At 56.3% G+C, this 25,437-nt stretch overlaps 2 protein-coding genes across 7 annotated transcripts; both read left to right on the top strand.

Moving 5' to 3' along the window:
• Positions 1-715: 715 nt before the first annotated feature.
• On the top strand, positions 716-8,081 carry WBP2 (WW domain binding protein 2). 2 transcript variants are annotated; one of them, XM_006220272.4, is made up of 8 exons: positions 722-1,132; positions 3,246-3,354; positions 4,483-4,618; positions 5,122-5,214; positions 5,849-5,983; positions 6,175-6,297; positions 6,779-6,855; positions 6,975-8,081. In XM_006220272.4, the coding sequence occupies exons 1-8, from the start codon at positions 1,074-1,076 to the stop codon at positions 7,026-7,028; spliced, it is 786 nt and encodes a 261-aa protein (XP_006220334.1). In that variant the 5' UTR covers positions 722-1,073; the 3' UTR covers positions 7,029-8,081. The 2 variants fall into 2 exon arrangements, with proteins under 2 accessions (XP_072795692.1, XP_006220334.1); XM_072939591.1 differs by lacking the exon at positions 5,849-5,983 and having other exon boundaries at positions 716-1,132.
• A 784-nt stretch (positions 8,082-8,865) lies between these two features.
• Positions 8,866-25,092, top strand: UNC13D (unc-13 homolog D). 5 transcript variants are annotated; one of them, XM_072939586.1, is made up of 33 exons: positions 8,866-8,978; positions 9,380-9,531; positions 10,241-10,276; positions 10,479-10,586; positions 10,703-10,762; positions 10,852-10,918; positions 11,150-11,330; positions 11,729-11,773; positions 11,910-11,978; positions 12,141-12,210; positions 12,399-12,503; positions 12,586-12,678; positions 12,754-12,857; positions 13,723-13,840; positions 13,930-14,054; positions 14,177-14,267; positions 14,349-14,405; positions 14,499-14,596; positions 14,702-14,753; positions 14,839-14,969; positions 15,057-15,177; positions 15,539-15,682; positions 15,842-15,940; positions 16,047-16,253; positions 16,433-16,501; positions 17,494-17,573; positions 21,647-21,752; positions 21,828-21,899; positions 22,308-22,391; positions 22,486-22,606; positions 22,772-22,895; positions 23,383-23,579; positions 24,329-25,092. In XM_072939586.1, exons 2-33 carry the CDS (start codon positions 9,415-9,417, stop codon positions 24,448-24,450), a joined length of 3,273 nt encoding a protein of 1,090 aa, XP_072795687.1. In that variant the 5' UTR covers positions 8,866-8,978; positions 9,380-9,414; the 3' UTR covers positions 24,451-25,092. The 5 variants fall into 5 exon arrangements, 4 of the variants coding, with proteins under 4 accessions (XP_072795687.1, XP_072795689.1, XP_072795686.1 ...); XM_072939588.1 differs by having other exon boundaries at positions 8,883-9,000; XM_072939585.1 differs by lacking the exon at positions 8,866-8,978 and adding an exon at positions 9,206-9,263.
• The last annotated feature ends 345 nt before the right edge of the window (positions 25,093-25,437 follow it).

Raw genomic sequence — 25,437 nt, 5'->3', positions numbered from 1 at the left:
GTGAGACCGTTCCCCCTTCCATTCCCCCTTCCATTCCCCCATAAAGATCCACCTCGGAGGTTGGGGGTAGTTTATATAACTACAGCGACCTAGTGGGGGCTACCCAGTTCTGGGTCACAATGAGTCAGCCCTATTTTGTAAACTGTCGGTCTAGCATTGTGCCTAATTCCATTTAGTTATTTCGAGTTTTGCTTAAATCTTCTGGCTGGACTGCGAAGCCAAAACATTCTAGAGGAAGCAGCGCCACCGCGAGGCTAGCTACGGCGGAGGCGACAGTGAGGCGCGGGCGCAGGGCCCAGAATCTCCCCGCACGGAGATTCTCCCCGCCCACCTCGGGGCTTTGGGTTTGATTTCTTGTAAGCAACAGAAGCTTTTTTTTTTTTTTTTTCCCCCGACTCTTCTCTGTCAGTCAGCCAGCCCACTACGTCCTGGAACAGAAACGAGATCTCGCACTCATTTATGTGGCTCAGCGATTACTCAAGTGGGGTGGAGATAAGAGATACAATAAGCGCTCTCTAAACGGTAGAGAATTGAATGAAGATGTCCCAGTAAGCGTTCAGTGCTCCATAAACCAGGTTTAGGTTACGGTCCCCATTGGTTAGGTTACATACGCCAGTAGGTATGAGCTCTTGCGTCCAGGGCCTTTATTGATTAATTCGCCTGTGACGCGCCCAACTATTTATTCCGGTCCTTGGGAGTACCGGGTGGAGATGGGTAGGGAGTGCGTAGGCCGATTAGTCATGCAATAAGTGAAGTCCATCCAGGCCTAAGGTCTGGAACACTACAAGTTCCAGAATGCATCCTTTCATTAGCGTAGGGAAAGGTCGAGGTTGAGGGAGCATTGCCTTCTGGGAATTGTAGTCTTAAACTTGTTTGTGATGCAGGAGAAACCGGGGGGAAGGGGAGAGGGAGTAAACTATTAGCACGTGACGTCCGGGGTCAGGTGGTTGGGCCAGCCTCCGCGCAAGAGGTGTGATTGGCTGACTCTAATACGAACGACGCCACAAGGGGCGGGACGAAGAGGAGAGCAAGCGCACTGCGTTCCGAGTCTCGGGACCCTTTTCCGAGAGACTATGGCGCTCAACAAGAACCACTCGGAGGGCGGCGGAGTGATCGTCAACAACACCGAGAGGTGAAAACAATGCAGGAGGATCCTGGAGGACCGAAGGGCTGGGTGTGGGCGGTGGGCAGTGGGTGGTGAGGAATAAACCAGTGAAGAAGAGAAACTGATAGGGGTAAGGGGTTGGGGGGGGTAACGGCTGGGGGCGGGGCTGGAGGAAGGTGGGTGGGTCGTGAGGGAGGGGCCGGGATGTTGTGATCAGCCAGGGAATGGGGTGGGGCCGCTGGATGGGGCCGAGATTTGGAGAGACAGGTGGGGTCTGCGGGTAGTTTTTGAGCTCCTTTCCGAGAGTAGGTGACTTTAAGAAATGGGAAGAGCCTTAGGCAAAAATGATGGCCATTTATGGGTTTTTACTATGTTACTATATGTCAGGGACTGTACTTCGTCTTTCTTTTTCAATACGTAAATCCTGTGTGGAAGATACTATTCACATGTTCCGCGTAGAAAAAGTGAGGCACAGAGAGGTTAAGTAACTTGCGTGAGATCACAGAGCTGTAAGTAACAGAGATGGGATTCCAGGATAGGAGTCTTGTTTCCAAATTCAGTAGGCTTAACTGCCAGTATATAGCCTTCCAGAACAGCTCAGTTTTCAGATGAGGAACTGAGGCCCAGAGGTGAAATTGTACAGTTAATGTTTGTCAAGTATGTAACACATTTCCTGTAAAGGTGTAAAGGCCTGTCTTTGCCTCTTTCCCTTGAATTCCTGTTGGTTTGGTTCACTCCCTTGAGCAGAGGTCTCCCAACTTCCAAGTTCTTCCTGCCCACCCCGTCAGTTCTGTCTCTCCTCCTACATCTGGGCTCCTTGGACGACTTCTCTTGCTCCTCGGGCACTGAGAATCGGACCAGCCAGCCCTGGTTGAGCGATGCTGAGCCTAAAGCACCTCTTGAAGGCAGAAGGAACATCGCAGGAAGTGAATCCCCAGAGAAGACCCTGTGGGATCAGAGCTTAGTAGCTGATTAAGACAGTGCTCAGCCCAGGGCTGTCACCCGGGAATTCTTGATGAGTCAGAGAACACTCAGGGAGCCCCAGACCTCAGAATGCTGACTTTTCCTCCGTCGTACCTGCTCCGGGTCTGTAAGGCCAGCTTGTTCCCGATAATGACCTCTTTTCTCTGAGCTTGTCTTCTCTTTTCTGGTACTGGTCCTCCTTCCCGCTTACCCCTCCCCAGTGAAGGAAGTTGTGATATCTGGGAGGAGAAAGAAGACAAATGCAACCATATGAACTTGGACCTTGTCTTGTAATCAGAGACACGGGACATTGCTCCTGACATGTAGTCTCTGTGTGCAAGCCAGTCCAGGCCCCGACGAACCCTTTTGACGCTGTTTGGCAGTATCTCCTGGGACTGTTTCTTTTTCTCTCAGTGGGACTTTTCTGGGGCAAGACTGTATCTGTCCTGCTGGGCCTCCTGTGGCTTGGCTTAGGGCTTAGGGCTCAGTGCTGCTACATAATGATGTGCCTTGTTTTAGAAAATGCTTCAGCCTCATTTCTGAAATAACTGTGTAAACAGTGATTGAAGTTTACTTTCAGTACTTAAAATTTGATTTGTGAAATAGTTAACCTTATTCCCCAAGTCCTGAAACCCTTTGAGAGTGATGAAGGCTGTGGACTCTCCCAGGAAGATGCCGGTACACAGTCATCTCAAGGGCTCATGGACTGACAACCCCCCCCCAGACCTAGCTTAAGAACCCCAGGTTTAAAGGAACCCGTAAGTGAGTCCTTTTGTAATGTGTAGAGTCATGTCTTAAAATGTTCATTTTATGAGACTTAAAAAAACCAACCAACCAAAACCACACCTCTGGAAAAGGACCTGGAAGAAAATGGAAGGGTTAACCCGGATAATCTAAACTGATTCAGGGGATTATGGCATCCCCCGGGTCCTGCAGCTGCTCTTCTACTCTGGTCACTTAGGGGCTGTGTGGGTGGGGTTTGGGGAAATTCTATAGAACCCCAACATGCTAGTTGCTTCCGTGGCTTCCTTAATAGTTTCCTCCCAGCAGTGGTGAAACAGACAACATGCCGGCAGCTACTAATAAGCAGCTGTTCAGTGGGAGGATCCAGTCCCTGGAGGTGACAGGTCGTGACTCCAGCTGTCTCATCAGGGCCTTTCCTCTTTTTTCGTCACAGCATCCTAATGTCCTATGACCATGTAGAACTTACATTCAATGACATGAAAAACGTGCCAGAGGCCTTCAAGGGGACCAAGAAGGGCACCGTCTACCTTACCCCATACCGGGTGAGTTGTGCAGCGCGAAGGGGTTTTGGAGGCTCGTGGCTCCTGGAGGTTGATGAGAGTCTTAGGTCAGCCTCAGCCTCATGAGTCCAGTGGCCCCTGAACCCCAGTGAAAGTTAGCGTGGTTTTCTGTCACATGCTCCTAGTTCTAGGACCACCTGGCTCTTTGCGTGGGTGAATTGACCACTGGGCAGTGAATCCATGCAAATTCCAGAGCTGCTGCTGCAGAATCTCTGTGGAGAGTTGGATGCAGCTGTGGAGATGCAGACCTGGGCTTGGAGGGGAGAGGTGGCTTTTCTTTTGATTTCTGAAGTAGCCCACGAGGCCTTTGTGCACATCCAGGGTGATAAATGTGGTAAACAGGATACAAGAGCGTGGCCAGTCTCCGGACTGGGCAGAGAGCCCGGCAGAACCCTGCAGATCGAGAAGTGCCAGACTGCAGGATGGGCCTTGCCTGAGAGTTATCCAGGCAGGCTGAAAGACTTCCAGAGAAATACAAATGGATATTCTTGGAAAAGATGGCTGCCTGTGACTGCCCAAGAGCTAGACTTAAAGATGGTTGGAGGAAGAGGAGCACAGGCCTTAGTGGAGACGGGAGTCTCACAGCCTGAGCTCTGGGGGTTCTAGTTGGCATCTTCAGTCACAGATCGAAGTTGTGGGTGTAAAACAGAGGGTTCGCCATTCTAGGGTTGGGAGACTTGCTGGTGTTTGGGCCGTGAGCCCGCAAGAAGGTTAGGACAGCCGCTGCTCTCCGGACCTGAGGCCCCCTTCCATTCCCTTCTCTTAGTTCTGTGAAGCTCGGGCTGGACACCCCCTTCCGGAGTCCTTCCCCGCCTCCACCCTCGCCCCCCAGGCCCCTTCACTTCTGCTGCACATCCTCCACCTCCTCACCACCCCTCAGATGACAGAGCTCACACATGCTCTCTGTGAGCCACACGTTTTTCTTGTGAATTCACATATCTGGCCTCTCCAGCTCGGCTGCACGCGAGGCCTCGTACTCTACAAAGCACTCTGGCCTGGTGCCGAGAGTGCCCAGCCCGGTCCTGGGAGTGGACTCATCACACACCGGAAGTAATGGATGAATGGGCCCTGGTGCAGGGGGGTGATGGCTCTCGTCCTCGCTCCCTGCAGGTCATCTTCCTGTCCAAGGGGAAGGACGCCATGCAGTCCTTCATGATGCCATTTTATCTGATGAAGGACTGTGAGATCAAGCAGCCTGTGTTTGGGGCAAACTACATCAAGGGAACAGTGAAGGCCGAAGCAGGAGGTGGGTGACGGGGGTTTGGGGACACGGACGGGCTTCCAGAGAGGTGCGCTGGGGTGCCTCTGACTGCTGCCCGGGAGACATCCTCTTTGGATCCTTACCACCCTAGCCTTGTCCTCTTCCTGGCTCTGGATTAGCTTCTGAGACCAACACCTGGGCTGCCAGCTGTGCAGGCCAGCTGACTCAGGTGTTGCTGAGTGTGTCCGCTCCTGCGAAGCTGCTTTATTGGGGGTGGGAGGCCTGAGTGCACATGTGCCAACAAGGCTGGGGGAGGGAAGACAAGCTTGTTCTGAGAAGGAAAAGCCCCCAGTTCCAAACGGTGAAGCAGGCGTGGGCCGGAGGCGGGCCGGCCTGCAGCGCTGGTGGGCGATGTGGGTGGCCGCCAGAGCAGCCCTTCTCCCGCAGCTTCCCAGGCAGTGGGTAGGGTCTGGAGTGGACGAATTGCCATCTCTTTGGACGTAAGTCATGTTCTTCCCTGAGCTGTTGATGCACTGTTCCCTTCTCAGGTGGCTGGGAAGGCGCTGCATCGTACAAGTTGACCTTTATGGCAGGGGGTGCCATCGAATTTGGACAACGGATGCTACAGGTGGCATCTCAAGGTATCAGGGCTCTAAAAATTAGGAGCTGAGGACACATCGAATGTGTGTGGTGTTTCATTTTTTATTTTCGGTTCGTTTTTGTTTTGTTTTTGAAGCAGTCAAGAGATGAGTCTCTAACCGGGCTAGGAGATGGGGAGGAAGCCTGTAATTAGGATCAGCCTCCTGTCCCTCAAAGGCTGGGTTTCTCCTGCATGGAGCAGGTATAGAACATTTAGACAAAGCTGTTTAGACTCGAGGACATTTTACTGTGGCTTCAGAGAAACACACAATACCCTCACCATTAAGCTGCCATTAGGCAGCCATTTTAGGTCGCCTGGGATGTGTCCAGCAGACCTCCTCAGCTCGTCCCCAAACTCACCTAGCTCCATTCTTTACCCCATCCCTGAGCCTCCCTCCTTCCCTCCATCCACCGCCCCCTGCCTGTCCTTGACCTCCCCCACCCCAGCTCTGACCCCTCCCTTCATCCCTGACTGAGGCCAACTCAACCATGGGTGAGCAGCGGAGTGGGTAGGGTGAGGCACGTCTGCTGTGCACGTTCCTGGGACCCTGCAGCTCTGCTCGGCAGGCAGTGGGCCCGCCCTCTTTCCAGGCCCAAGGCAGGCGACACTCATTTCTCTCTCCCCTTGTGCTGTAGCCTCCCGAGGCGAAGCCCCCAACGGAGCCTATGGTTACTCTTACATGCCCAGCGGGGCCTATGTCTTCCCCCCGCCAGTCGCCAATGGAATGTACCCCTGCCCTCCTGGCTACCCCTATCCACCGCCCCCACCTGGTGAGTGTGTCCTCTGCTGCCCACCCCTCACCCCACCCACCCACCCACTAACCACCCCCACCCAGGTCAGGGGGTCGAAGAGGGAAACTTGTTCTTTGACCTGCTCAGGACTGACGGGGAAGCTGGAGAGGCCTGGGAGGGAGCCCGGGCTGGGCTGCTCACTGGGTCCCTGTCACTCTCCTGCCAAGCAGAGTTCTATCCAGGACCTCCCATGATGGACGGAGCCATGGGATACGTGCAGCCCCCGCCACCACCCTACCCCGGGCCCATGGAGCCTCCGGTCAGTGGCCCCGATGTCCCCTCCACTTCTGCAGGTGAGGCTCCTGGGCTGCTTGCAGCCCTGGGGGAACTAGCCTTGTCCTCCCCATGGTTATACAGGAGCCCCAAATAATGAATGACTACTGGCCTAGGGACAATCCCAGGGGCCAGCCGCGTGGTGGCCTTGTGATGAAGAGCTAGATCCCAGCCCCCACTTTGTCCCTTAGCCACCTGTGTGCCCTGGGGCCAAGAAGGTCTCCTTCTGCACCTCAGTCTTGTCATCCACAGAATGTGCTAACAGTACCACCTGGTGGGTTTGTGGCAAAGCTCAGAAGGGGAGGTGGGTGTCAAGGGACTGGATGGGACAGTGTGGCCGCTGTAAGTGCTCAGGAAACGTTAGTCACTGTTCTTTTGATGAAACCGGGTCCTCAGCACTGAGGGGCTGGGGTCATGGGCCAAAAGCAGCTCCAGGGGCGGCTGGAGGAGGCGGGGAGGGTTGGTCTCTGGGGCTTATCCTGAGTGTGTGTGCTCTCGCAGCTGAAGCCAAGGCCGCAGAAGCAGCTGCCAGCGCCTATTACAACCCGGGCAACCCGCACAACGTCTACATGCCCACGGTGAGCGAGTGGCCACGTGCTGGAGGGACCCCCACCACTGCAGCTGGCTGGGGTTTAGGGGCGGGGGAAATCTTGTCTTATTTTGACCTTTCTAATGTGTTCTTTCTTTTCTCCCTTAGAACCAGCCTCCGCCACCGCCCTACTACCCCCCAGAAGATAAGAAGACCCAGTAGACCCCTCCCACCCCCTCCTCCCACCTCTCATCGCTCTTTCCTCCCCTCCCCTTGGGCTGAGTCTGGGGTGGGAGGTGATGGGAGAGCCTTGTCCTTCCTCCAGGTTTGATTATAAAACAGTTACCAGGAACTGTCTTTGAAGGAGGGGAAGGGCCCCTTGACTCGGGAGCGGCGCCTCCCAGCTTCCCACGCGAGCCCGGAACCCCCAGGCGCTTCCCTCCCCCCATCTCTGGGGGCGTCCCCCTTGTTCCTGTTTGGCTTCTACACACGGAGGGACTCTCTGGCCACCTCCTCCAGCAGTCCAGCCTCCTGTTTTGGTAGCGCCTTTATCCTCAGCCTCACGAGCTCCGTCAGACCAGCCACGTGTCTTCCCCGGGGCCCCTGCCAGGCCCTACTCACATTCCCCCCACTCTAATCTGTGCCTGGCTGTGAGAGGCCCCCTTCCTGCCGGACTGTCGGCCCACATTCCGTTCCCAGCCAGCCTCGGCCTCCGTCTCGCTCACCTTCCCTTCCCTGTCCTGTCCTGGTCATCCTGTTGCCACCACTTTTGACCTTTGGAGCTCTCCCCTGAGCTGCCGGGGCGGTGGCATCAGGGCCAGGCCCCTGCGACAGGGGAGGGAGCCTTTCTGCTTCCCTGCTAGTATTTCTGGAATTTGTTTCCCTTTGCCTTCTTGCTTTTCCCTCTAGAAGGGGCTTCTTGGACTGGAACTGGAGAGTGCATGTCCATTTGGAGGCTGCGGGGCAGGCGGGGAACACAGCACCTGATCCCTGGGGCCCGGCCAGGGTGCTGTCCGTGACCTCTCACCAGCCCCTCAGCCTGCCCCCTTCCCTTTGAGCTTCATGCCTGGTTGGCAGTATGCCCCCTGGACGCACTAAAATTTGCTCTCATTTGCTCCTGGACTGGCCTTCAAGTGAGGAGATGGTTATTTAAAGAGAATTCCCTATTTATTTGACCAAAAAAAAATCCAGTTAATATATTAATGTGAAATAAACCCTGTTTGCACCTTGATTTGTCTGCTGAAAATGTGAACTAGTAAAAATGAAGTAACTGGACCCTGTCTGGCTCTGTGTGTGGTTATGGCCGAGGTGAGCTCTTGGGAAGGAGAGCTGTCTGGCTGCTGAGGGCTGGGGAGGCTCCCAGGAGACTCTGTTCCCTCCTGTGTGTGAGTCCCTTGTTCTCTTGGCCCATTTGGGCCCAAGATGCTAAGGCCTCTCCTGTGTCCATTCCACGGCAGTTGCTTGGCAACTGTGCCCACCGACTTAGTCTCCTGGGGCCTGGTGCGGCCCAGCAACTGTCCCTTGGTGGGAGGAGGCATTGAAGGCAGGGCCCAAGCTGGTCATGAGTTCCAGTGACCCTGGCCACTGTGCTCACTGCCTCACTTCATGGAGGTGGGACGGCGCCTCTGAAGCCTAGCGGGGGTGGGGCTGTCCCCTGCAGTGCGTGTTCTGGTGCCACTCCTCGTAAACATCAGTGCCTGGGCCAGGAGAGGGTGGGCAACAGCCACAGTCCATGCCCAGGCCTGCAGCCCTGGTGGCCCTGGCCTGGAGGACGGCCCTGGGCGTGGCGAGCTCAGAAAGCCCGGCACTGAAGGGTCCATTTTCCCGAACCTTCTGGACTAAGTGGCCCTGTCGGGACAGGCTAGGCAGCAGCCTCTCCCACTTCTTCCTTCTGGCCAGCCCCACCCAGCAGCTCCTGGGGTTGGCTAAACCCACTCCAAGGGCACTTGAAGGGAGTACCTTCCTGACCATCCTTGGGGCAGGGACTGTGGGGCCGTTCCTGACCGGCACAGCCTGGCCCTGTCACCTTTGTGGAATGTCACCTGTAGGGCTGAGCAGGTTGAGCAGTTGGCTGACTGCTGCGCTGCTGGGAGACGCCTCTCTGGAGCTGGCACACTGCCCTGCCCACCACTGCCAATCCTGGGTCTTGGGCCTGTTCAGGGACAGCTGTGGGTGAGACCCCCCCACCAGCTAGGTCAGCTTCCCGCAGTTCCCTGCCCAGCCGGCACACACCTGGGATGGGGCAGGGCTGCTACCTGCTTGCCCTGATGCCCCCTGCTGGGCAGCGCGGGGCGGGGGGGGGGGCGCCTACCCAGGGCCTCTGTGGGAGGGTGGGGTGGGGCCAGGCCCGCCCACTGGGTCTACCTTCTGCCTCTAGCCCAGACCAGTTCCTCCCAGGATCCAGTATCTGGCCAGCAGGAGGCAGGAAGGTGCAGGGGCCTGGGAGCTGGCCCCGAGGTGGTGAAACACTGACCTGACCCTCCCTGGACTCACCCTTCCTTCCCCCTCCCTGGGGACGGGGTGGCAGCCCTGGGCTCCTTGCCTAATCCTGTGGTTTTGCTATCTTCACCCAGCGGCACGGCGGAGGGGACGGGCAGAGCTGGCCACCATGGCGACGCTCTTCTCCCACCCCCAGCGGCGCCCTCCCCTCTTGCGCCAGGCCATCAAGATAAGGCGCCGCAGGGTCAGAGATGTGCAGGAGCCTCTGCCCCTGAGGGCTCAGGAGGTAGGAGTGACCTCAGTGGGAGAAGAGTGGGCCTGGGTGGGGCTCTGCCATCTCTGGGTATGGGGCCCCACCTCCTGTGGGCTGCTGCTAAGGATGTGGTCCCTTCCCGTGCCCACCCCAACCCCCAGGCAGAGCTTTCTGGGTTGGCAGGGTGGGGTCTGCCATGTTTTCTCTGGGCCACCCTGGGCCTCAGGTCTTGGGATCTGAGCCCACCCCTCCCCCACCCTCTGCCCCTCCAACTCCAAAGTCACCCGCTCCCTGAGGCTGGGAGTGTCCCTGCTGTGGGTTGGTCTTTGGGGGATCAGCTGAGCAGCCCCTAGGCCTGCTTGGCATGACCCCTCGTCTCCCACCTCTGCTGCTGGGCCTCACTTCCGCCGCCGGGGTGTGGAGCGGGGCGGCCGATAAGCAGGGCTGTTTCCTCTGGGGAAGGAAGGGAGGTTGGGGCCGTGGTGCCGCGAGCTCACGCTGCTGGGCAGCTGAGCACCAATGGACCTGAGCCGTGGCAGGCCAGGGGACAAGGAGGGTGGCCCGGGGGCCGGACTCCCAGAAGGCTTGCTGTGGGAACAGGTGTGCGGCACTGGTGGGACTGGAGGCCGGATGCTGGGGCCCCCTCAGCCCTCAGCCTGGTCCTGCTGTGAGGAGCCATTCAGGCGTAGAAGCCCTGGTCCAGGCCTCTGAGACACTTCGTTTTTTTTATCTTGTTCCCCAGATCAAGCCTCCGTCCCACCACTTAACCCCTGAGGAGGTAAGAATTGGAGTGCTGGGGCGGTGGGGGGGCACAGAACGGTGCTGGGAAGCAGCTGGGCCTCACCCCCTCCCTTCCCTGTGTGTGTGGATGCCTTGTCCCAGCTTTGGGCATGTGCTGTGGGTGCCAGGGGTGGCTGGTGGGGCTCAGACCTTGTTGTGGGTGGATGGGGGTTCCCGAGGTGACCCTGCTGTTGTCTCAGCGGGCCCTGCTCTACGAGGAAGCGCTCTACACTGTCCTGCACCGCCTGGGTCAGCCTGAGCCCAACCATGTGGTGGAGTCCTCGGAGCTGCTGCGATACCTGCAGGAGGTGAGCCCAGCCCCCACCCCACCCGCCTTCCTGCAGCCTGGCCTTTGCAGTCTTCTCTTCCTGGCCTGGCCACTCCCATCCTGTGTCCCAAGCTTCCCATGTTCCTACCCGGCCAGGCCTTCCACATGGAGCCTGAGGAGCACCAGCAGATGCTGCAGCAGGTCCGGCAGCTCGAGGTAAGCCTGCCAGGGCCGTCCTGGGCAAGGACGGGGACTGGGAAGTCCAGCTGCCTCTGAGACTCAGGCCCCACCTCTCGTCCCTCCAGAAGCCAATATTTTGTCTGAAGGCGACAGTGAAACAAGCCAAGGGCATTCTGGGCAAGGATGTCAGTGGTGAGTAAGTGACAGGGGGCCCTGAGGGCCTTCTTCCTGGCTTCCTCCTCTCCCCATCACAGCCTGCCCCAGACCTCTTGGTGGGAGCTCCCATCTCCTAAACATCCCCTGGGGCTCACCTCGGAGCTGCTGGGATGGGGAGAGGCTCTCCCCACTGCCCTGGGTAGCGGGCAATAAGGACTCTCCGTGGGAGCCCAGCCCTGGCTGCCTCATCCTCCCCGTCCTCCCTAGGGTTTAGTGACCCCTACTGCCTGCTGGGCATCGAACAGGGGGTGGGCGTGCCGGGGGGCAGCCCTGGGCCCCGGCGTCAGCAGAAGGCTGTGGTGAGACACACCATCCCGGAGGAGCAGACCCACCGCACCCAGGTCATCACCCAGACACTCAACCCCGTCTGGAACGAGACCTTCATCCTGTACGTGGCCCTAACCTAGCCCTCGCCTCTTCTGGTCGTCTGGGACTACTCCGGGTGGTGGGAGTCAATAGGACTCCTGGCTCAGGGGAGGGGCTTGGCTTGCCCGGAGAAGGAGCCTGCTCCCAAAGCAGGGGGGACAGACAGGAGGCCAGACTGGACAGAACAGTGGCATCAGACACATCTGGTTTGATCTGGGGGGTAGCGTGAAACCTTACCTTAAAGGAGGACGAGGTGCAGCTGGGAGGGGTGGAGGAGTCTGTAGGGAGGGACTAAGACTTGACAGTGGGTGATAAGGGAGATGGCAGCTTTGGAGGACAGGCTCAGGGATGGGTAGACTGTGGCCTGGTCAGGGAATCTAGCCCTCCAAGACCCTCAGCCATGCCCTTTTCTCCCTACAGAGAGTTTGAGGACATAAGCAATGCCAGCTTTCATCTGGACATGTGGTGAGGGGCGTGTCCTGCCCGTAGGGGTGGGGAAGAGGAGGGGATTGGGGGTGAGGGTTGCAGAGGTTCCTCCTAAAGGGGTCAGGGGACCCCAGAACACCCTCCTTGCCTCTCGCTCAAGCCTTTGCCCCACCAGGGACCTGGACTCCGTGGAGTCTGTCAGACAGAAGCTCGGGGAGCTCACAGATCTGCATGGGCTGCGAAGGTGAGAGCTAGGGGATTCCTGGGAAGGGGCTGGGTCCCCTCTGTCCTCCCCGGCACATGCGCACTGGTGCTGGGCTGCAGGATCTGCAGATGGAGGCTGGATCCCAGCCTGACCCCTTCAGGCTCATGTCTCATCTCCCTCATGGGACCCTGCCTGGAACAGGATCTTTAAGGAGGCTCGGAAGGACAAAGGCCAGGACGACTTTCTGGGGAACGTGGTTTTGAGACTACAGGTGAGTCGGATAGGGAAAGGTTCCCAGGAGAGAGGCAGAAAGGGGGTTATGAGGGGTCCAAGGAAGTGGTTCCAGTTCTGCACCAAGCAGAGCCGGGGGTCTGCCTCCCATTGCCTCCCCTGCCCCTGACTGTGTGAGGCTCCTGTTGCTCCTGGGCTTGGGCATCTCCTGCCTGCCTGGCCTCCCAGGACCTGCGCTGCCGGGAGGATCAATGGTACCCTCTGGAGCCTTGCACGGAAACGTACCCAGACCGCGGTCAGTGCCACCTCCAGTTCCAGTTCATTCACAAGCGGGTAGGTGGCCCGGCTGGGTTGGGAGGATGGGCTGCACTGGGCGTGGGGTCCTCTGTTCACAGCCATGCTGGCCCCCCTGCAGAGAGCCACTGCGGCCAGCCGCTCCCAGCCCAGCTACACAGTGCACCTCCACCTGCTGCAGCAGCTCGTGTCCCACGAGGTCACCCAGCACCAGGTAGTGCCCTCCTAGGGCTGGGCAGGGCCAGGGTCTGCCTGCCAGGTCTTGACACCCTTCTACCTGTCCCTCTAGGCAGGCAGTACCTCCTGGGATGGGTTGCTGAGTCCACAGGCTGCCACCATCCTCTTCCTCCATGCCACGCAGAAGGACCTGTCTGACTTCCACCGGTCCATGGCGTGAGTGCATGGCCCAGCCAGAGCACCTGAGGGCTGTCTGTGCTGAACCACCCTCTCCCTCCCTGCCTGCCCTCCTCCAAGCTGACAGCCCAAAGTCTAATCCTCAAGAGATTTCTGTTTGGGGCCCAAACTGTGGGTTTTAAGTTTTGAGTCACTTGCCAGCTTTTAAAAATCTGGCGCTTTGCCTTGTGGATTCACATCTCCAGCGTCTCGCGATATATTAGTCCTGGAACTGCAGGGCTGCAGTCGGTCAGAGCAGAGTAGTGCGACCTCCTCCATCCATCACTTCACTCCCTGACATCACCTGAGTCCTGGGCACCTGAGTTTGCCACCCTGGGCCCAGTTTCCAGGGCCATCAAACAAATCTGTGCTCTGACGCTCCTGAATCTGTGGTGAGGGCCTGTCACGTCCCCAGAGCCACGTTAGGTTATGGGAATTTTGGGAATGGCACACAGGAGTTCAATGCCCAGGAGAAGTAGGGGTGCAGCCTAGGGGGCTGCCAGGAGGAGGCGTGAGAGTGGATGCTGCCCTGGGCCTGGCTGACAGTTGGATTTGAGTAGGGGGTCGAAAGGAGGCTGGCGGAGGAGGGCAGCTTGTAGGACTGTGGGCAGGTGGGTATTCCTAGATAGCTGAGGGGATGTAGGTGAGGCTGGAGACTGGCGCAAGTGCTGATGGTGAGGACCTCGTTTGCCTGTAGGGCCCCAGAAGGTAGTGCAAGTGGCCGTCATGTCCCAGCGCGGGGTTACCTTCAATCACTGGTTTTCAGCCTCTGCGGGTTGATAGGATCCCCAGGAGGCTGTGGAGCAGGGGGAGGCGCTGTGTCTGCCCCCACCTGGCCGGGCTGAGGGCTTCCTGTCTGCCACAGGCAGTGGCTGGCCTACAGCCGTCTCTACCAGAGCCTGGAGTTCCCCAGCAGCTGCCTCCTGAAACCCATCACCAGCATTGAGTACCAGTGGATCCAGGGCCGGCTCAAGGAAGAGCAGGTGGGCTGAGGTGGGGCTGGGGTGCGGGGCCAGTGGGGCTCAGGGGGTGACAGCAGCTCCCACCTCATGGCATCTTCCTGGCCCTGCAGCTGGAGGAGCTGGCCACCTCGTTCAACTCCCTGCTGGCCTATGGCCTCTCCCTCATCCGGAGGTTCCGGTCTGTCTTCCCCCTCTCCGTCTCCGACTCCCCAGCCCGCCTGCAGTCTCTCCTTAGGTCGGTGGGGTCAGGGACAGGGGAGCAGCTGGGGCACCTCCGGGGTGTGGAAGCCTGCTTGGAGGAGTGAGTGGGGGCTCTGGGGCAATAGGCATCTTGGACACGGCTTTCTGTCCCCACAGGGTCCTGGTGCAGATGTGCAAGATGAAGGCCTTTGGAGAACTGTGCCCCAGCAGCACCCCACTGCCCCGCCTGGTGACCGAGGCGCTGCGGGTATGGTGCCCACGCTATGGGTGGAGAGGGCAAGTGCCTGGGCCTGGCAACCCTCCCTGCTCACTGACTCTCTGCCCGCAGGCTGGCACGGTTGAATGGTTCCACCTGAAGCAGCAGCACCATCAGCCCATGGTGCAGGTGAGGGGGAGGCTGGGGCAAGGTGCTGGGTGGTGGGAGGGGGTAGCTGCCTGCCCCTCGAAGCCCTGCGCAGCTCACCTCTGTCCCTGCCAGGGTATGCTGGAGGCGGGCCAGGCCTTGCTGAGCCTGGTACAGGACATCACTGGTGACCTACACCAGTGCCAGCGCACGTGGAACAAGATCTTCCTTAAGTGAGCAGGAGGCCGGGTTGGGAGGCAGTACGGCAGGGGCTCACAGTGGGGACCAGAGGAACCCCGGTGTGTGCAGCCAGGTCATGCCTGCTGCCTTTCCTCCAGTGTCCTCAAGATCGACCTCTTCTCCTTGGCCTTCCTGGAGCTGCAGTGGCTGGTGAGGCTCCCCAGGCGCTCAGCTCTCCAGGCCTCGCCCTCTGCACTGGCTCTGGAGCTCCGCCCACCACGCCTTCCCTTCGCAGGTGGCCAAGCGGGTGCAGGACCACACGGCGGCAGTGGGCAACTCCATGTCCCCAGAGGTGGGCGAGAGTCTGTTCCAGCTCTACATCAGTGTCAAGGAGCTCTGCCAGCTGGGCCCTGTCCCCACAGAGAGGTGGGCAGCAGGCCTGCTGTGGGGAGGGAAGGGCCTGCAGCCTGCAGGGGCCCCGGCCTTCCCCAGACTGACCCTGGCTCTCCCTAGGGATGGAGTTCTGGCCCTGGATGGCTTCCACCGCTGGTTCCAGCTAGCCATCCCCTCCTGGCTGCAGAAGACGTATAGTGTGGCCCTGGCGCGGGTGCAGCGTGCTGTACAGATGGACGAGGTGGGGCCTGGACTAGGGGCGGAATCCCAGCTTTGGGAATGTGGCCTGGGGCTCTGCGGGACCTTTAGAGTGTGCAGAAGAGGGTGACTGGCCTTAAGTGGTCCTCTTGAGGCCAGTTGTGTGCAAACCACGGCCTCCTGTTATACTCGGGGTAAACTATGGGTTCCCTTTACAGGCTGATCCTTGCAGCCTGGTGTTGGGGGCTGGGCAGAGCCTGGCTTGTTCACCTTGCAGCCCCCTGCCCAGCTCTGTGCTTGCTGGTGGTAGGGGCTCTGGATGCTTGAGGATGGAAGGAGGGAGGGAGGGGCATGGATTTGGCAAGCCCTGAGCCCTCCTTTCTGCATTCTCCCCCATCTCCCAGCTGGTGCCCCTGGGTGAATTGACCAAGCATAGCACATCAGCTGTGGATCTGTCCACCTGCTTTGCCCAGATCAGCCACACTGCCCGGCAGCTGGACTGGCCCGACCCAGAGGAGGCCTTCATGATCACTGTCAAGTTCGTGGAGGTGCAGCCTCGTTCCCACCCCACCACTTCTGCCAAGTTCTCACCCTAGCAGCCTGCAAAGGCCTATGTCCTAAATCCCCCAAGAAACTGAGATTTCTGTGCCTCCCCTATTGGCCACTCCTGGGACCCCCCTCCAATGGTCATTCCCTCCCTATCCCAGGACACCTGTCGGCTGGCCCTGGTGTACTGCAGCCTTATAAAAGCCCGGGCCCGTGAGCTCTCTGCAGGCCAGAAGGACCAAGGCCAGGCGGCCAACATGGTGAGGGCCAGAGCTGGGGGCTGGGGCCAGGCCGGGGTGGGATGCAGCCTGCAGTCCTGGCACTGTTCAGGAAGCTCTGCATCCTTGTGCCCGTGCCTGCCTGCAGCTGTGTGTGGTGGTGAATGACATGGAGCAGCTGCGGCTGGTGATTGGCAAACTGCCCACCCAGCTGGCATGGGAGGCGCTGGAGCAGCGCGTGGGTGCTGTGCTGGAGGAGGGGCAGCTGCAGAACACGCTGCACGCCCAGCTGCAGGGCGCACTGGCTGGGCTGGGCCACGAGATCCGCACTGGCGTCCGGACCTTGGCCGAGCAGGTACCCGGTTTGAACCACAGTGACCCCACCCCACCCATGCTCATCCTGTAGTCCCCTCAGTGGGACTTGGGCCAATATCTAGCCTCCTCTTCTGCCTGAACCTGAACTCAAGCCCTAAACAACCTCTCCTGACTCTTGACTCACACCCTGGCTTCCTTCCTACCATTTTGTGTCTCCAGCTGGAGGTGGGCATTGCCAAGCACATCCAGAAACTCGTGGGCATCAAGGAGTCCGTCCTGCCTGAGGATGTGAGTGGCCCTCCCTGCTCGCTGACCTTTGCCAGCTCTGTGGGTCTCAGATTGCCAAGGGGCTTAGGGTGGGCAGGGGGCTGAGGGCCATGGGGTGTCAGAGACAAGTCCCCCAGACTTAGGCAAGAAATGTTCCCTCCTGAGCCTTGGTTTCCTCCTTGGATGCTAAGAGGGTAGAGTTGGGTCACTCCACGGCCTCTCCCAGCACTGATAGTCGGTGTGGGGGCTGCACTGGGGGAGGCTTGGGCTTTGCAGCCAAGCAGACCTGGGCCTGCATCCTTCTCAGCTGCCTGCTAGCATAGCTGTCCCGGTTACACAGGCCAGGTGATTTCAGTTTCCTCCTCTGTCAGCGGGCATAGCGATGTACACCTTTGATTGTTTGGAAGAATGTTACTGGTAAATTAATCAACTTTTTAAGCATCTACTTTGTTTCAGGCATTGATTTAGACGCTGAGGGTTTATATCAATGAATACCCGTGACAAAAACCCCTGCCTTCCTAGAGTTTACATTCTAGTAGGGGATGTGGAAAAAGAGCTAAGTATATGTAACTAGAACTATAGCTGTAACTGGAACTATACGAATATGTGTGTGTGTATGAACATATATGTGTATATGAACTTATATATGTACATACATACACATATGGTATGTTAGATAATCATAACCACTAAAGAGAAAAATTAAACACGCAAGGGAGTGGAAAGGGTGAGAGGGCTGTGTTTTTAGATAGTGGCCAGAGAAGGCCTTAGTCCGAGGGTGACCGCTGAGTCAAGATCTAAAGGAAGCAGGAGGAGCCATGAGAATTGCTCCAGGAGGGGACAGCATGGGCAAAGGCCCTGAGGCAGATCCATGCCTGGCAGGGGTCAGCTCCTCAGACATTCCAAAGATGCTCACAGAAGCTCCTGGCCCTGTTTCCTCCCCTGGTCAGGGCAAGGAGGTAGGGGTGGGACCAGAATGGGCCAGAGCCAGATGTGCTGCCACCTCTCCCCAGGCCATTCTGCCCCTGATGAAGTTCCTGGAGGTGGAGCTCCACTACATGAACACCAACTTGGTGAAGGAGAACTTCAGCAGGTCTGCAGCAGCCTCCTGCCCCACGGTGCCCCACCTGCCCCGCAGTGCCCCACCTGCTCCACTTCTCCTCCCACCCACCCCTTCTTCCCGGCCTCAGCATCCATCCTTGGGTTGGGGGGATGCTACCAGCCTCTCAGATTCTCACTCCCAGGGACAGGGTGCTGATGACCTCAGAAGCCTGTCCATTTCACCAGAGGCTGAGCTGAAACCTGCCTGTCCTCTCTCTCTTAGCCCTGAGCCGTCTCTGGGAGACTGCAGCTCTGCCCTCCCTAACATTATAGGCAGCTGCTATTTCTCTCCCACCATCCAGGGCACCTTTTAGTTAGGGTCTCTCTTAAAGCAGGGCCCAACACACTGGGCAGCAGAGGGTAGAGGTCAAGGGCTTGGGCTCTGAATAACCTGGATTCAGACTCCAGCTTCACTGCTGGCTGCTTGGTGGGTGGCCTGGAGCAGATTCCTCAAGGTTTCTGTGCAGATGATCGTAGTTCTGGCCTCTGATGAGGACTAAATGAGTCACTTGAAGTGCTGAGAGCAGTGCCTGCTACAAAGGAAGTGGTCGATGACTGCGAGCTGCCATGAGAATGGTGGCAGTGACGATGACCCCTGATGACAGGGCCACCATGTGGGCTCTGGGCCCCAGAAGGCTGCAGGCCCCGGCCAGAGTTCTACTCCACTCCCACTGGGGCAGCGGGGCCGCGGGAGCCCACCTTCTTTATTTGCTAGGCCAGAGTATGCCGTTTGTTCAGCTCTGACTTTCACACAAAAGAGCTTAATCTCCACTAAGATAGGAGCTTTACGAACCACTTCCTCAGAAACTGTTAGAACAGTGTCTGGTGCATGATGGACACTTCAGTGCTCATTACACTTGACTAAATTAACTGCCTCTAACATAGACCGTCCCTGTTCTTTTTTTTTTCTCTTTTTTTCTCTCTTTTCTTTTTTCTAGACTGTCCCTATTCTTTTTTTTTTTACATTTTTTATTGATTCATAATCATTTTACAGTGTTGTGTCAAATTCCAGTGTTCAGCACAATTTTTCAGTCATTCATGGACATATACACACTCATTGTCACATTTTTTTCTCTGTGATTTATCATAACATTTTGTGTAGATTTCCCTGTGCTATACAGTGTAGTCTTGTTTATCTATTCTACAATTTTGAAATCCCAGTCTATCCCTTCCCATCCTCTACCCCCCCCAGTAACCACAAGTCTGTATTCTCTGTCCATGAGTCTATTTCTGTCCGGTATTTATGCTTTGTTTTTGTTTGTTTGTTTGTTTTTGTTTTTTAGATTCCATATATGAGCGATCTCATATGGTATTTTTCTTTCTCTTTCTGGCTTACTTCACTTAGAATGACATTCTCCAGGAGCATCCATGTTGCTGCAAATGGCATTATGTTGTCGGTTTTTATGGCTGAGTAGTATTCCATTGTATAAATATACCACATCTTCTTTATCCAGTCACCTGTTGATGGACATTTAGGCTGTTTCCATGTTTTGGCTATTGTAAATAGTGCTGCTATGAACATTGGGGTGCAGGTGTCATCCTGAAGTAGATTTCCTTCTGGGTACAAGCCCAGGAGTGGGATTCCTGGGTCATATGGTAAGTCTATTCCTAGTCTTTTGAGGAATCTCCACACTGTTTTCCATAGTGGCTGCACCAAACTGCATTCCCACCAGCAGTGTAGGAGGGTTCCCCTTTCTCCACAGCCTCTCCAGCATTTGTCATTTTTGGATTTTTGAATGACGGCCATTCTGACTGGTGTGAGGTGATACCTCATTGTAGTTTTGATTTGCATTTCTCTGATAATTAGTGATACTGAACATTTTTTCATGTGCTTTTTGATCATTTGTATGTCTTCCTTGGAGAATTGCTTGTTTAGGTCTTCTGCCCATTTTTGGATTGGGTTGTTTATTTTTTTCTTATTGAGTCGTATGAGCTGCTTATATATTTTGGAGATCAAGCCTTTGTCGGTTTCACTTGCAAAAATTTTCTCCCATTCCGTAGGTTTTCTTCTTGTTTTATTTCTGGTTTCCTTTGCTCTGCAGAAGCTTGTAAGTTTCATTAGGTCCCATTTGTTTATTCTTGCTTTTATTTCTTCTAGGAGAAAATTTTTGAAATGTATGTCAGATAATGTTTTGCCTATGTTTTCCTTTAGGAGGTTTATTGTATCTTGTCTTATGTTTAAGTCTTTAATCCATTTTGAGTTGATTTTTGTATATGGTGTAAGGGTGTGTTCTAGCTTCATTGTTTTACACGCTGCTGTCCAGTTTTCCCAACACCATTTGCTGAAGAGACTGTCTTTATTCCATTGTATATTCTTGCCTCCTTTGTCAAAGATGAGTTGACCAAAAGTTTGTGGGTTCATTTCTGGGCTCTCTATTCTGTTCCATTGGTCTATATGTCTGTTTTGGTACCAATACCATGCTGTCTTGATGACTGTAGCTCTATAGTATTGTCTGAAGTCTGGGAGAGTTATTCCTCCAGCCTCTTTCTTTCTCTTCAGTAATGCTTTAGCAGTTCTAGGTCTTTGATGGTTCCATATAAATTTTATTATGATTTGTTCTAGTTCTGTGAAATATGTCCTGGGTAATTGGATAGGGATTGCATTAAATCTGTAGATTGCCTTGGGCAGTGTGACCATTTTAACAATATTGATTCTTCCAATCCAAGAGCATGGAATATCTTTCCATTTTTTAAAGTCTTCTTTAATTTCCTTCATCAATGGTTTATAGTTTTCTGTGTATAATTCTTTTGCCTCCTTGGTTAGATTTATTCCCAGATATTTTATTACTTTGGGTGCTATTTTAAAGGGGATTGTTTCTTTACTTTCTTTTTCTGTTGATTTATTGTTAGTGTAAAGAAAGGCAACTGATTTTTGAACATTAATTTTGTAACCTGCTACCTTGCTGAATTCTTCGATCAGCTCTAGTAGCTTTTTTGTGGACCTTTTAGGGTTTTCTATATATAGTAACATGTCGTCAGCATATAATGACACTTTTACCTCTTCTTTTCCAATTTGGATCCCTTTTATTTCTTTCTCTTGCCTGATTGCTGTGGCTAGGACTTCCAGGACTATGTTGAATAGGAGTGGTGATAGTGGGCATCCTTGTCTTGTCCCAGATTTTAGTGGGAAGCTTTTGAGTTTTTCACTGTTGAGAACTATGCTGGCTATAGGTTTGTCATATATAGCTTTAATTATGTTGAGATATGTTCCCTCTATACCCACTTTGGCGAGAGTTTTTATCATAAATGGGTGTTGAATTTTATCAAATGCTTTTTCTGCATCGATTGAGATGATCATGTGGTTTTTGTCCTTTCTCTTGTTGATGTGATGTATTACATTGACTGATTTGCGTATGTTGAACCAGCCTTGTGTCCCTGGGATGAACCCCACTTGGTCATGATGTATAATCTTTTTTATGTGTTGTTGGATTCTATTTGCTAAAATTTTGGTGAGGATTTTGGCGTCTATGTTCATCAGTGATATTGGCCTATAATTCTCTTTTTTTGTAGTTAGACTGTCCCTATTCTTAATCACGCAGCACACGTTTTTGTACTTACCTGCCTGCCTCTGACAAGTGGCATCTCAGTTACATGAGGAGTTACTAGGATGAACTGTGGCTTGATTGTTACTACAGGTTTTATGTGCTTATCCCTGCTGTGTGCCGAGACCCTATTCGTTTTGGCCGCTCCCATCCTGACTTATAATTCTGTCACTAGGGGACCACAGCCCTTGCCCCTTCTGCCCCTTCGCTTCTTGGGGTTTGTTAATCCTACTGAGAAGACTTCTTCACTAGGTTGGGAGACATGTTGCCTAGGACTGAGCCTGTCTGCCCCGTCCCCTGCCCTCCTTCCCTCAGGAGACCAGCCCTCCCTCCCTCCCCTGCCTGCCTGCCTGCAGCCCGGGCCCAGTACCCCTGGTGTGGGGATGGGGAGGAGCTGGGGGCGGGAGTGGTGTGTGTTGGGGGTGGGCCTGGGTCCGATGAGGCCCCTCTTCCTCAAGAGCATCTCCGCCTCCTCTTCTGTCCCCCTGTCCTATGTCTGGCATCCCTCTGCTCCTCACCCCAGCCTTCTGACCCTGCTCTGGACCCACACGCTCACGGTGCTGTCAGAGGTGGCTGCCTCCCAGCGGAGCTGCCCCCTGGCCTCTAGCAGGCTGAAGATTGCACTACAGGTAATAACACAGTGACAACAATGACAACCCTGGTGGGAGAGTGCCTGGGGTCACCTCTGATGTCTTACCCTCTAGAACCTGGAGATCTCCTTCTACGCTGAGGGCTGTGGCCTGCTGCCCGAGGCCCTGCACACGGCCACCTTCCAGGTAGGGGCCTTTTGGTGAGCTGGTGGCATGGAGAACCTGCTTTCCTGTGCTCACCTGTGTCAGAGACCAGCTATATCATTTATAGAGCCCAGCACAAATTGAAAATGTGGGCCCCTTTAAAAAATAATAATTGAAAAAGTTAAGATGGCAACAGCAGAGCATTAAACCATTTGTTTCTTCTGAACACGGTGGGCAGGGGTGGGGAGAGGGGAGGGCGGGGGCGGCTGTGAGACATCTGTGAAGCGCACCCTGTCCGTGCAGGCAGTCCTGCCTTTGGTCCCACAGAGCCCAGTGCTTTCCCCAGCAAATGGACGTCTCCCCCCTTGGTTGCCAGCTTCTGAAGGGCAGCACTGGGCTGTGGCTGAGTGTGTCAGTTCTGGTGACCCCTCAGCTGTGCCCCATCCCCAGGCTCTGCAGAGGGACCTGGAGCTGCAGGCGGCCTCCAGCCGGGAGCTCATCCAGAAGTACTTCTGCAGCCGCATCCAGCAGCAGGTGAGGCTCCCTCAGCCACGCCGCGCTCACTGCACCCAGAGCCCCGCCCGCCCACTCTGCCCCAGCTGACGCTGCCCCTGCGCCCCACCCCCAGGCAGAAACCACCTCAGAGGAGCTTGGGGCCATCACGGTCAAGGCCTCCTACCGTGCCTCTGAGCAGAAGCTGCGTGTGGAGCTGCTCAGTGCCTCCAGCCTGCTGCCCCTGGACTCCAACGGTGAGTGGAGGCTGCCCTCTTCTGGTCCCGTGAGTCCTTTCTAGCAGAGGCACTGGGCGCTTCCTCGGGGTTACTGGGAGGGGCTGGTGCTGCCAAGCGGGGCGCAGTTGCAGGGAGTGGCAACTGGATATCCTTAGCCAAGGCCCCTCGCCGGCCATTTGCCAGGCTCCAGCGACCCCTTTGTCCAGCTGACCTTGGAGCCCAGGCATGAGTTTCCTGAGCTGGCCCCCCGGGAGACGCAAAAGCACAAGAAGGACCTTCACCCACTGTTCGATGAGACCTTTGAATTGTGAGTGGTCCCCATGCTCGCCGCTCTTCCCCCACCCTGGACCCGCCGCTCGTCCTCCCTTTTGGGGCCAAGGGGCTCCCCCGAGATGACTGGGTTCCAGGGAGGGGGCCCTTGGGACAAGAGTTTGTTGGCACAGGCCTCAAACCTGCTCCCTTGCGGGACTGTTGTTGGGGGAAGACTCTTCCCACATGTTTGACTGAGAGGCTTCCTGGCCCTGAGGTCCTCTGTTCCCCAAGACAGACAGGCCCGGGTACACAGGGCCCCCTGGTTTAAAGCATCAGCCCACAGTCACAGCAGGCATCATAGCATGTGGCCCAGATACACCAGGCTGAGTGAGAGCTGACTTTGCAAACCTAATCCCACCTGTCTGTGGCCCTTCTCCCAGCCCTGGCCTGTCCTCAAGAACCAGGGGTGAGCCCGTGTGAGGGCAGGTGGCAGTGGCAGTGTGTGGGGCAGGCAGCTGAGCCCAACTCTGTCCCCTGCCCAGCCTGGTGCCTGTGGAGCCATGCCAGAAGGACGGGGCGTGCCTCATGCTCACGGTGCTGGACCATGACACCCTGGGGGCCGACGACCTGGAAGGGGAGGCCTTCCTGCCGCTGCAGGCGGTGCCGGGCCTGACGGGGACTGAGGAGCCTGGTGAGGTGCCTCAGACCCGCCTGCCCCTCACCTATCCTGCACCCAACGGTAGGCCTGGGCCCTAGGGCAGGGCAGAGGCTGTGAGGCTTGGCAGGGGGGTGCCTGACCCAGCACTGGGGATGCAGGAGAGAGGCAGCCTGTGAAGGCTCAGGGACCCCCAGGGAGCTGAAGTTGGGGTCAGAGGAAAGCCTCCTTGGAGGTGGAACCTGTGGCTTGTGTTGCATCTGATCGAGGGACCAGGGATATGTAAGCCAGGCCAAGTGTATGTGAATGTGCCTCTCCCTGTTCGGGGAAGGTCACCAAGTTTTCCTGGGGAGAGGGGCCATCTCTCTGCCCGGGGGTGCATCTGTACAGAGCACTCCCCAAGCTTGGTGTGAGGTGTACGTCTGTCTTGTGTTTGAGCACTGATGTCGGGTCAGTCCTAAACCCTTGACACTTAGAACTCTTTCAGTCCTCACAACCCCTCAGTGGGGCAAGCAGTGGTGTTCTAATCTACAGATGAGTAAACTGAGGCACAAAGTGGTTAACTAGCTAGGCTAAGGTTCTCATATGAAAAGGCAATAATCCTAACTTGAGCTGCATCTCAGCCTCTTGCTCTGCAGCTGGGTCCAAGTGCCTGGGACCAGCGCGGCTGCGCCGGGGGTGGCGAGCCTGTCTTGTCTGTCAGGCTGTCTTGTGAGCTTGGCTGGTGTGGGTCCGTTGCTAGTTTCTGGAGAATGGGACAATGCTGTAGCTCTTGCCACTCCGCAGGCACTGCCTCTTCCCCTCCCTGACCCCCCAAATGCCTCTCTTCGCAGGGGACCCAATCCTGCAGCTGCTGGAGAGCCGGAGGGGCGACCGCGAGGCCCAGGCGCTGGTGAGGCTGCGACGGCAGCGCGCCAAGCAGGCCTCCCAGCACGCCCTGCGGCCAGGGCCGTAGCAGTGGAGGTTGGGCCCCAGTAGGGACGGGCTTTCCTGGGAAGCCTGGGTTCTCCCCATCCCAGTGTTGCCCTCCTGTCTGGTCTAACACTCTGTAAGGGCCCTGAAGTCTGAGGAGCCCCAGCATATGGGGCTCCTGTTGCCAGAATTGGGGTCCACTGTGATGGGGCCCCATTCGCAGTATTTATGCTCCCCCCACCTCAGCCCTGGCCTCAGCATTCTCTGCCAAATCCAGCCTCGGGGGAAGGGAGACAGCTGTCTGCACGCCTTGCCCCTGCTACCTTTTAGGGAAAAGCTGCTTTAGCAGAGCAGGGTCTCAGCCCTCCGTCTTCTGGCAGGACTAGTCCAGCCACTGGGGCTGGGGGCCAGGCTCCTTGGGCCTGTTCTTCAGCAACCATAATCAAGGAAGCTGGGGTCCTCTCCTGCGGGGGCTGCCAGCACCCGCCTGGGCTAAGGAGCCTAGAGCCAGGGGCCTTCTAGCTGTGAAGGGAGTGAGAACTGGTGAGCAGTGGGGCTGGAAGCTGGCACAGAAGGGCGAAAACACGAAGGACAGTTTGGCGAGCTGTGTCTGCTGAGGACACCTCCTTGGGACAGTCCTTGCCACCTAGAAACTTTCTTAGCAAAAATAAAAAAATAAATAATCCATTGTCCTGCTAGAAAACATACTGTTGGACTGCAGTGGGGCCCAGGTTACGGTCAGGCCGTGCAAACCTTCACCTCAGCGTTCAGGAGACCTTGCGCTGCCCTGACCCTGGGGCCTGGCCCACCCCAGCTCCCCTACGTTACAGAGCAGGGAGGTAACTGATGCGGCAGCAAGGGCTGGGGCAACTGGCATCACTGGTATTTTGGCCAAAAGCTTCGGACAAAACCCTACCAGATACATCAGGTTCTGTGGTCACTGCCCAGCACAGGAGCCTGGCACTCTCATGGGAGCACTGTGAGCTGGGGGCCTCCCAGGGGTGCAGGCTGAAGCCAAGCAGCTGCTCTT

Source organism: Vicugna pacos, chromosome 16 (assembly GCF_048564905.1).
Source record: "Vicugna pacos chromosome 16, VicPac4, whole genome shotgun sequence".
In the NCBI taxonomy this organism is placed as follows: Eukaryota; Metazoa; Chordata; class Mammalia; order Artiodactyla; family Camelidae; genus Vicugna; species Vicugna pacos.
Note: the sequence above shows the minus strand (reverse complement) of the source record. Positions and strands in the feature narration are given on the sequence as shown.

What these genes read in the sequence shown, in the direction of transcription:
- WBP2 (XM_006220272.4), top strand. Translation starts at nt 1,074, where the DNA reads ATGGCGCTCAACAAGAACCACTCGGAGGGCGGCGGAGTGATCGTCAAC. An exon ending in TCTACCTTACCCCATACCGG is followed by an intron (nt 3,355 to 4,482) that starts GTGAGTTGTGCA and finishes CGCTCCCTGCAG; the next exon opens with GTCATCTTCCTGTCCAAGGG. An exon ending in AGTGAAGGCCGAAGCAGGAG is followed by an intron (nt 4,619 to 5,121) that starts GTGGGTGACGGG and finishes TTCCCTTCTCAG; the next exon opens with GTGGCTGGGAAGGCGCTGCA.
- UNC13D (XM_072939586.1), top strand. Translation starts at nt 9,415, where the DNA reads ATGGCGACGCTCTTCTCCCACCCCCAGCGGCGCCCTCCCCTCTTGCGC. An exon ending in TCCAGTTCATTCACAAGCGG is followed by an intron (nt 12,504 to 12,585) that starts GTAGGTGGCCCG and finishes GCCCCCCTGCAG; the next exon opens with AGAGCCACTGCGGCCAGCCG. An exon ending in GTGAAGGAGAACTTCAGCAG is followed by an intron (nt 17,574 to 21,646) that starts GTCTGCAGCAGC and finishes TCCTCACCCCAG; the next exon opens with CCTTCTGACCCTGCTCTGGA.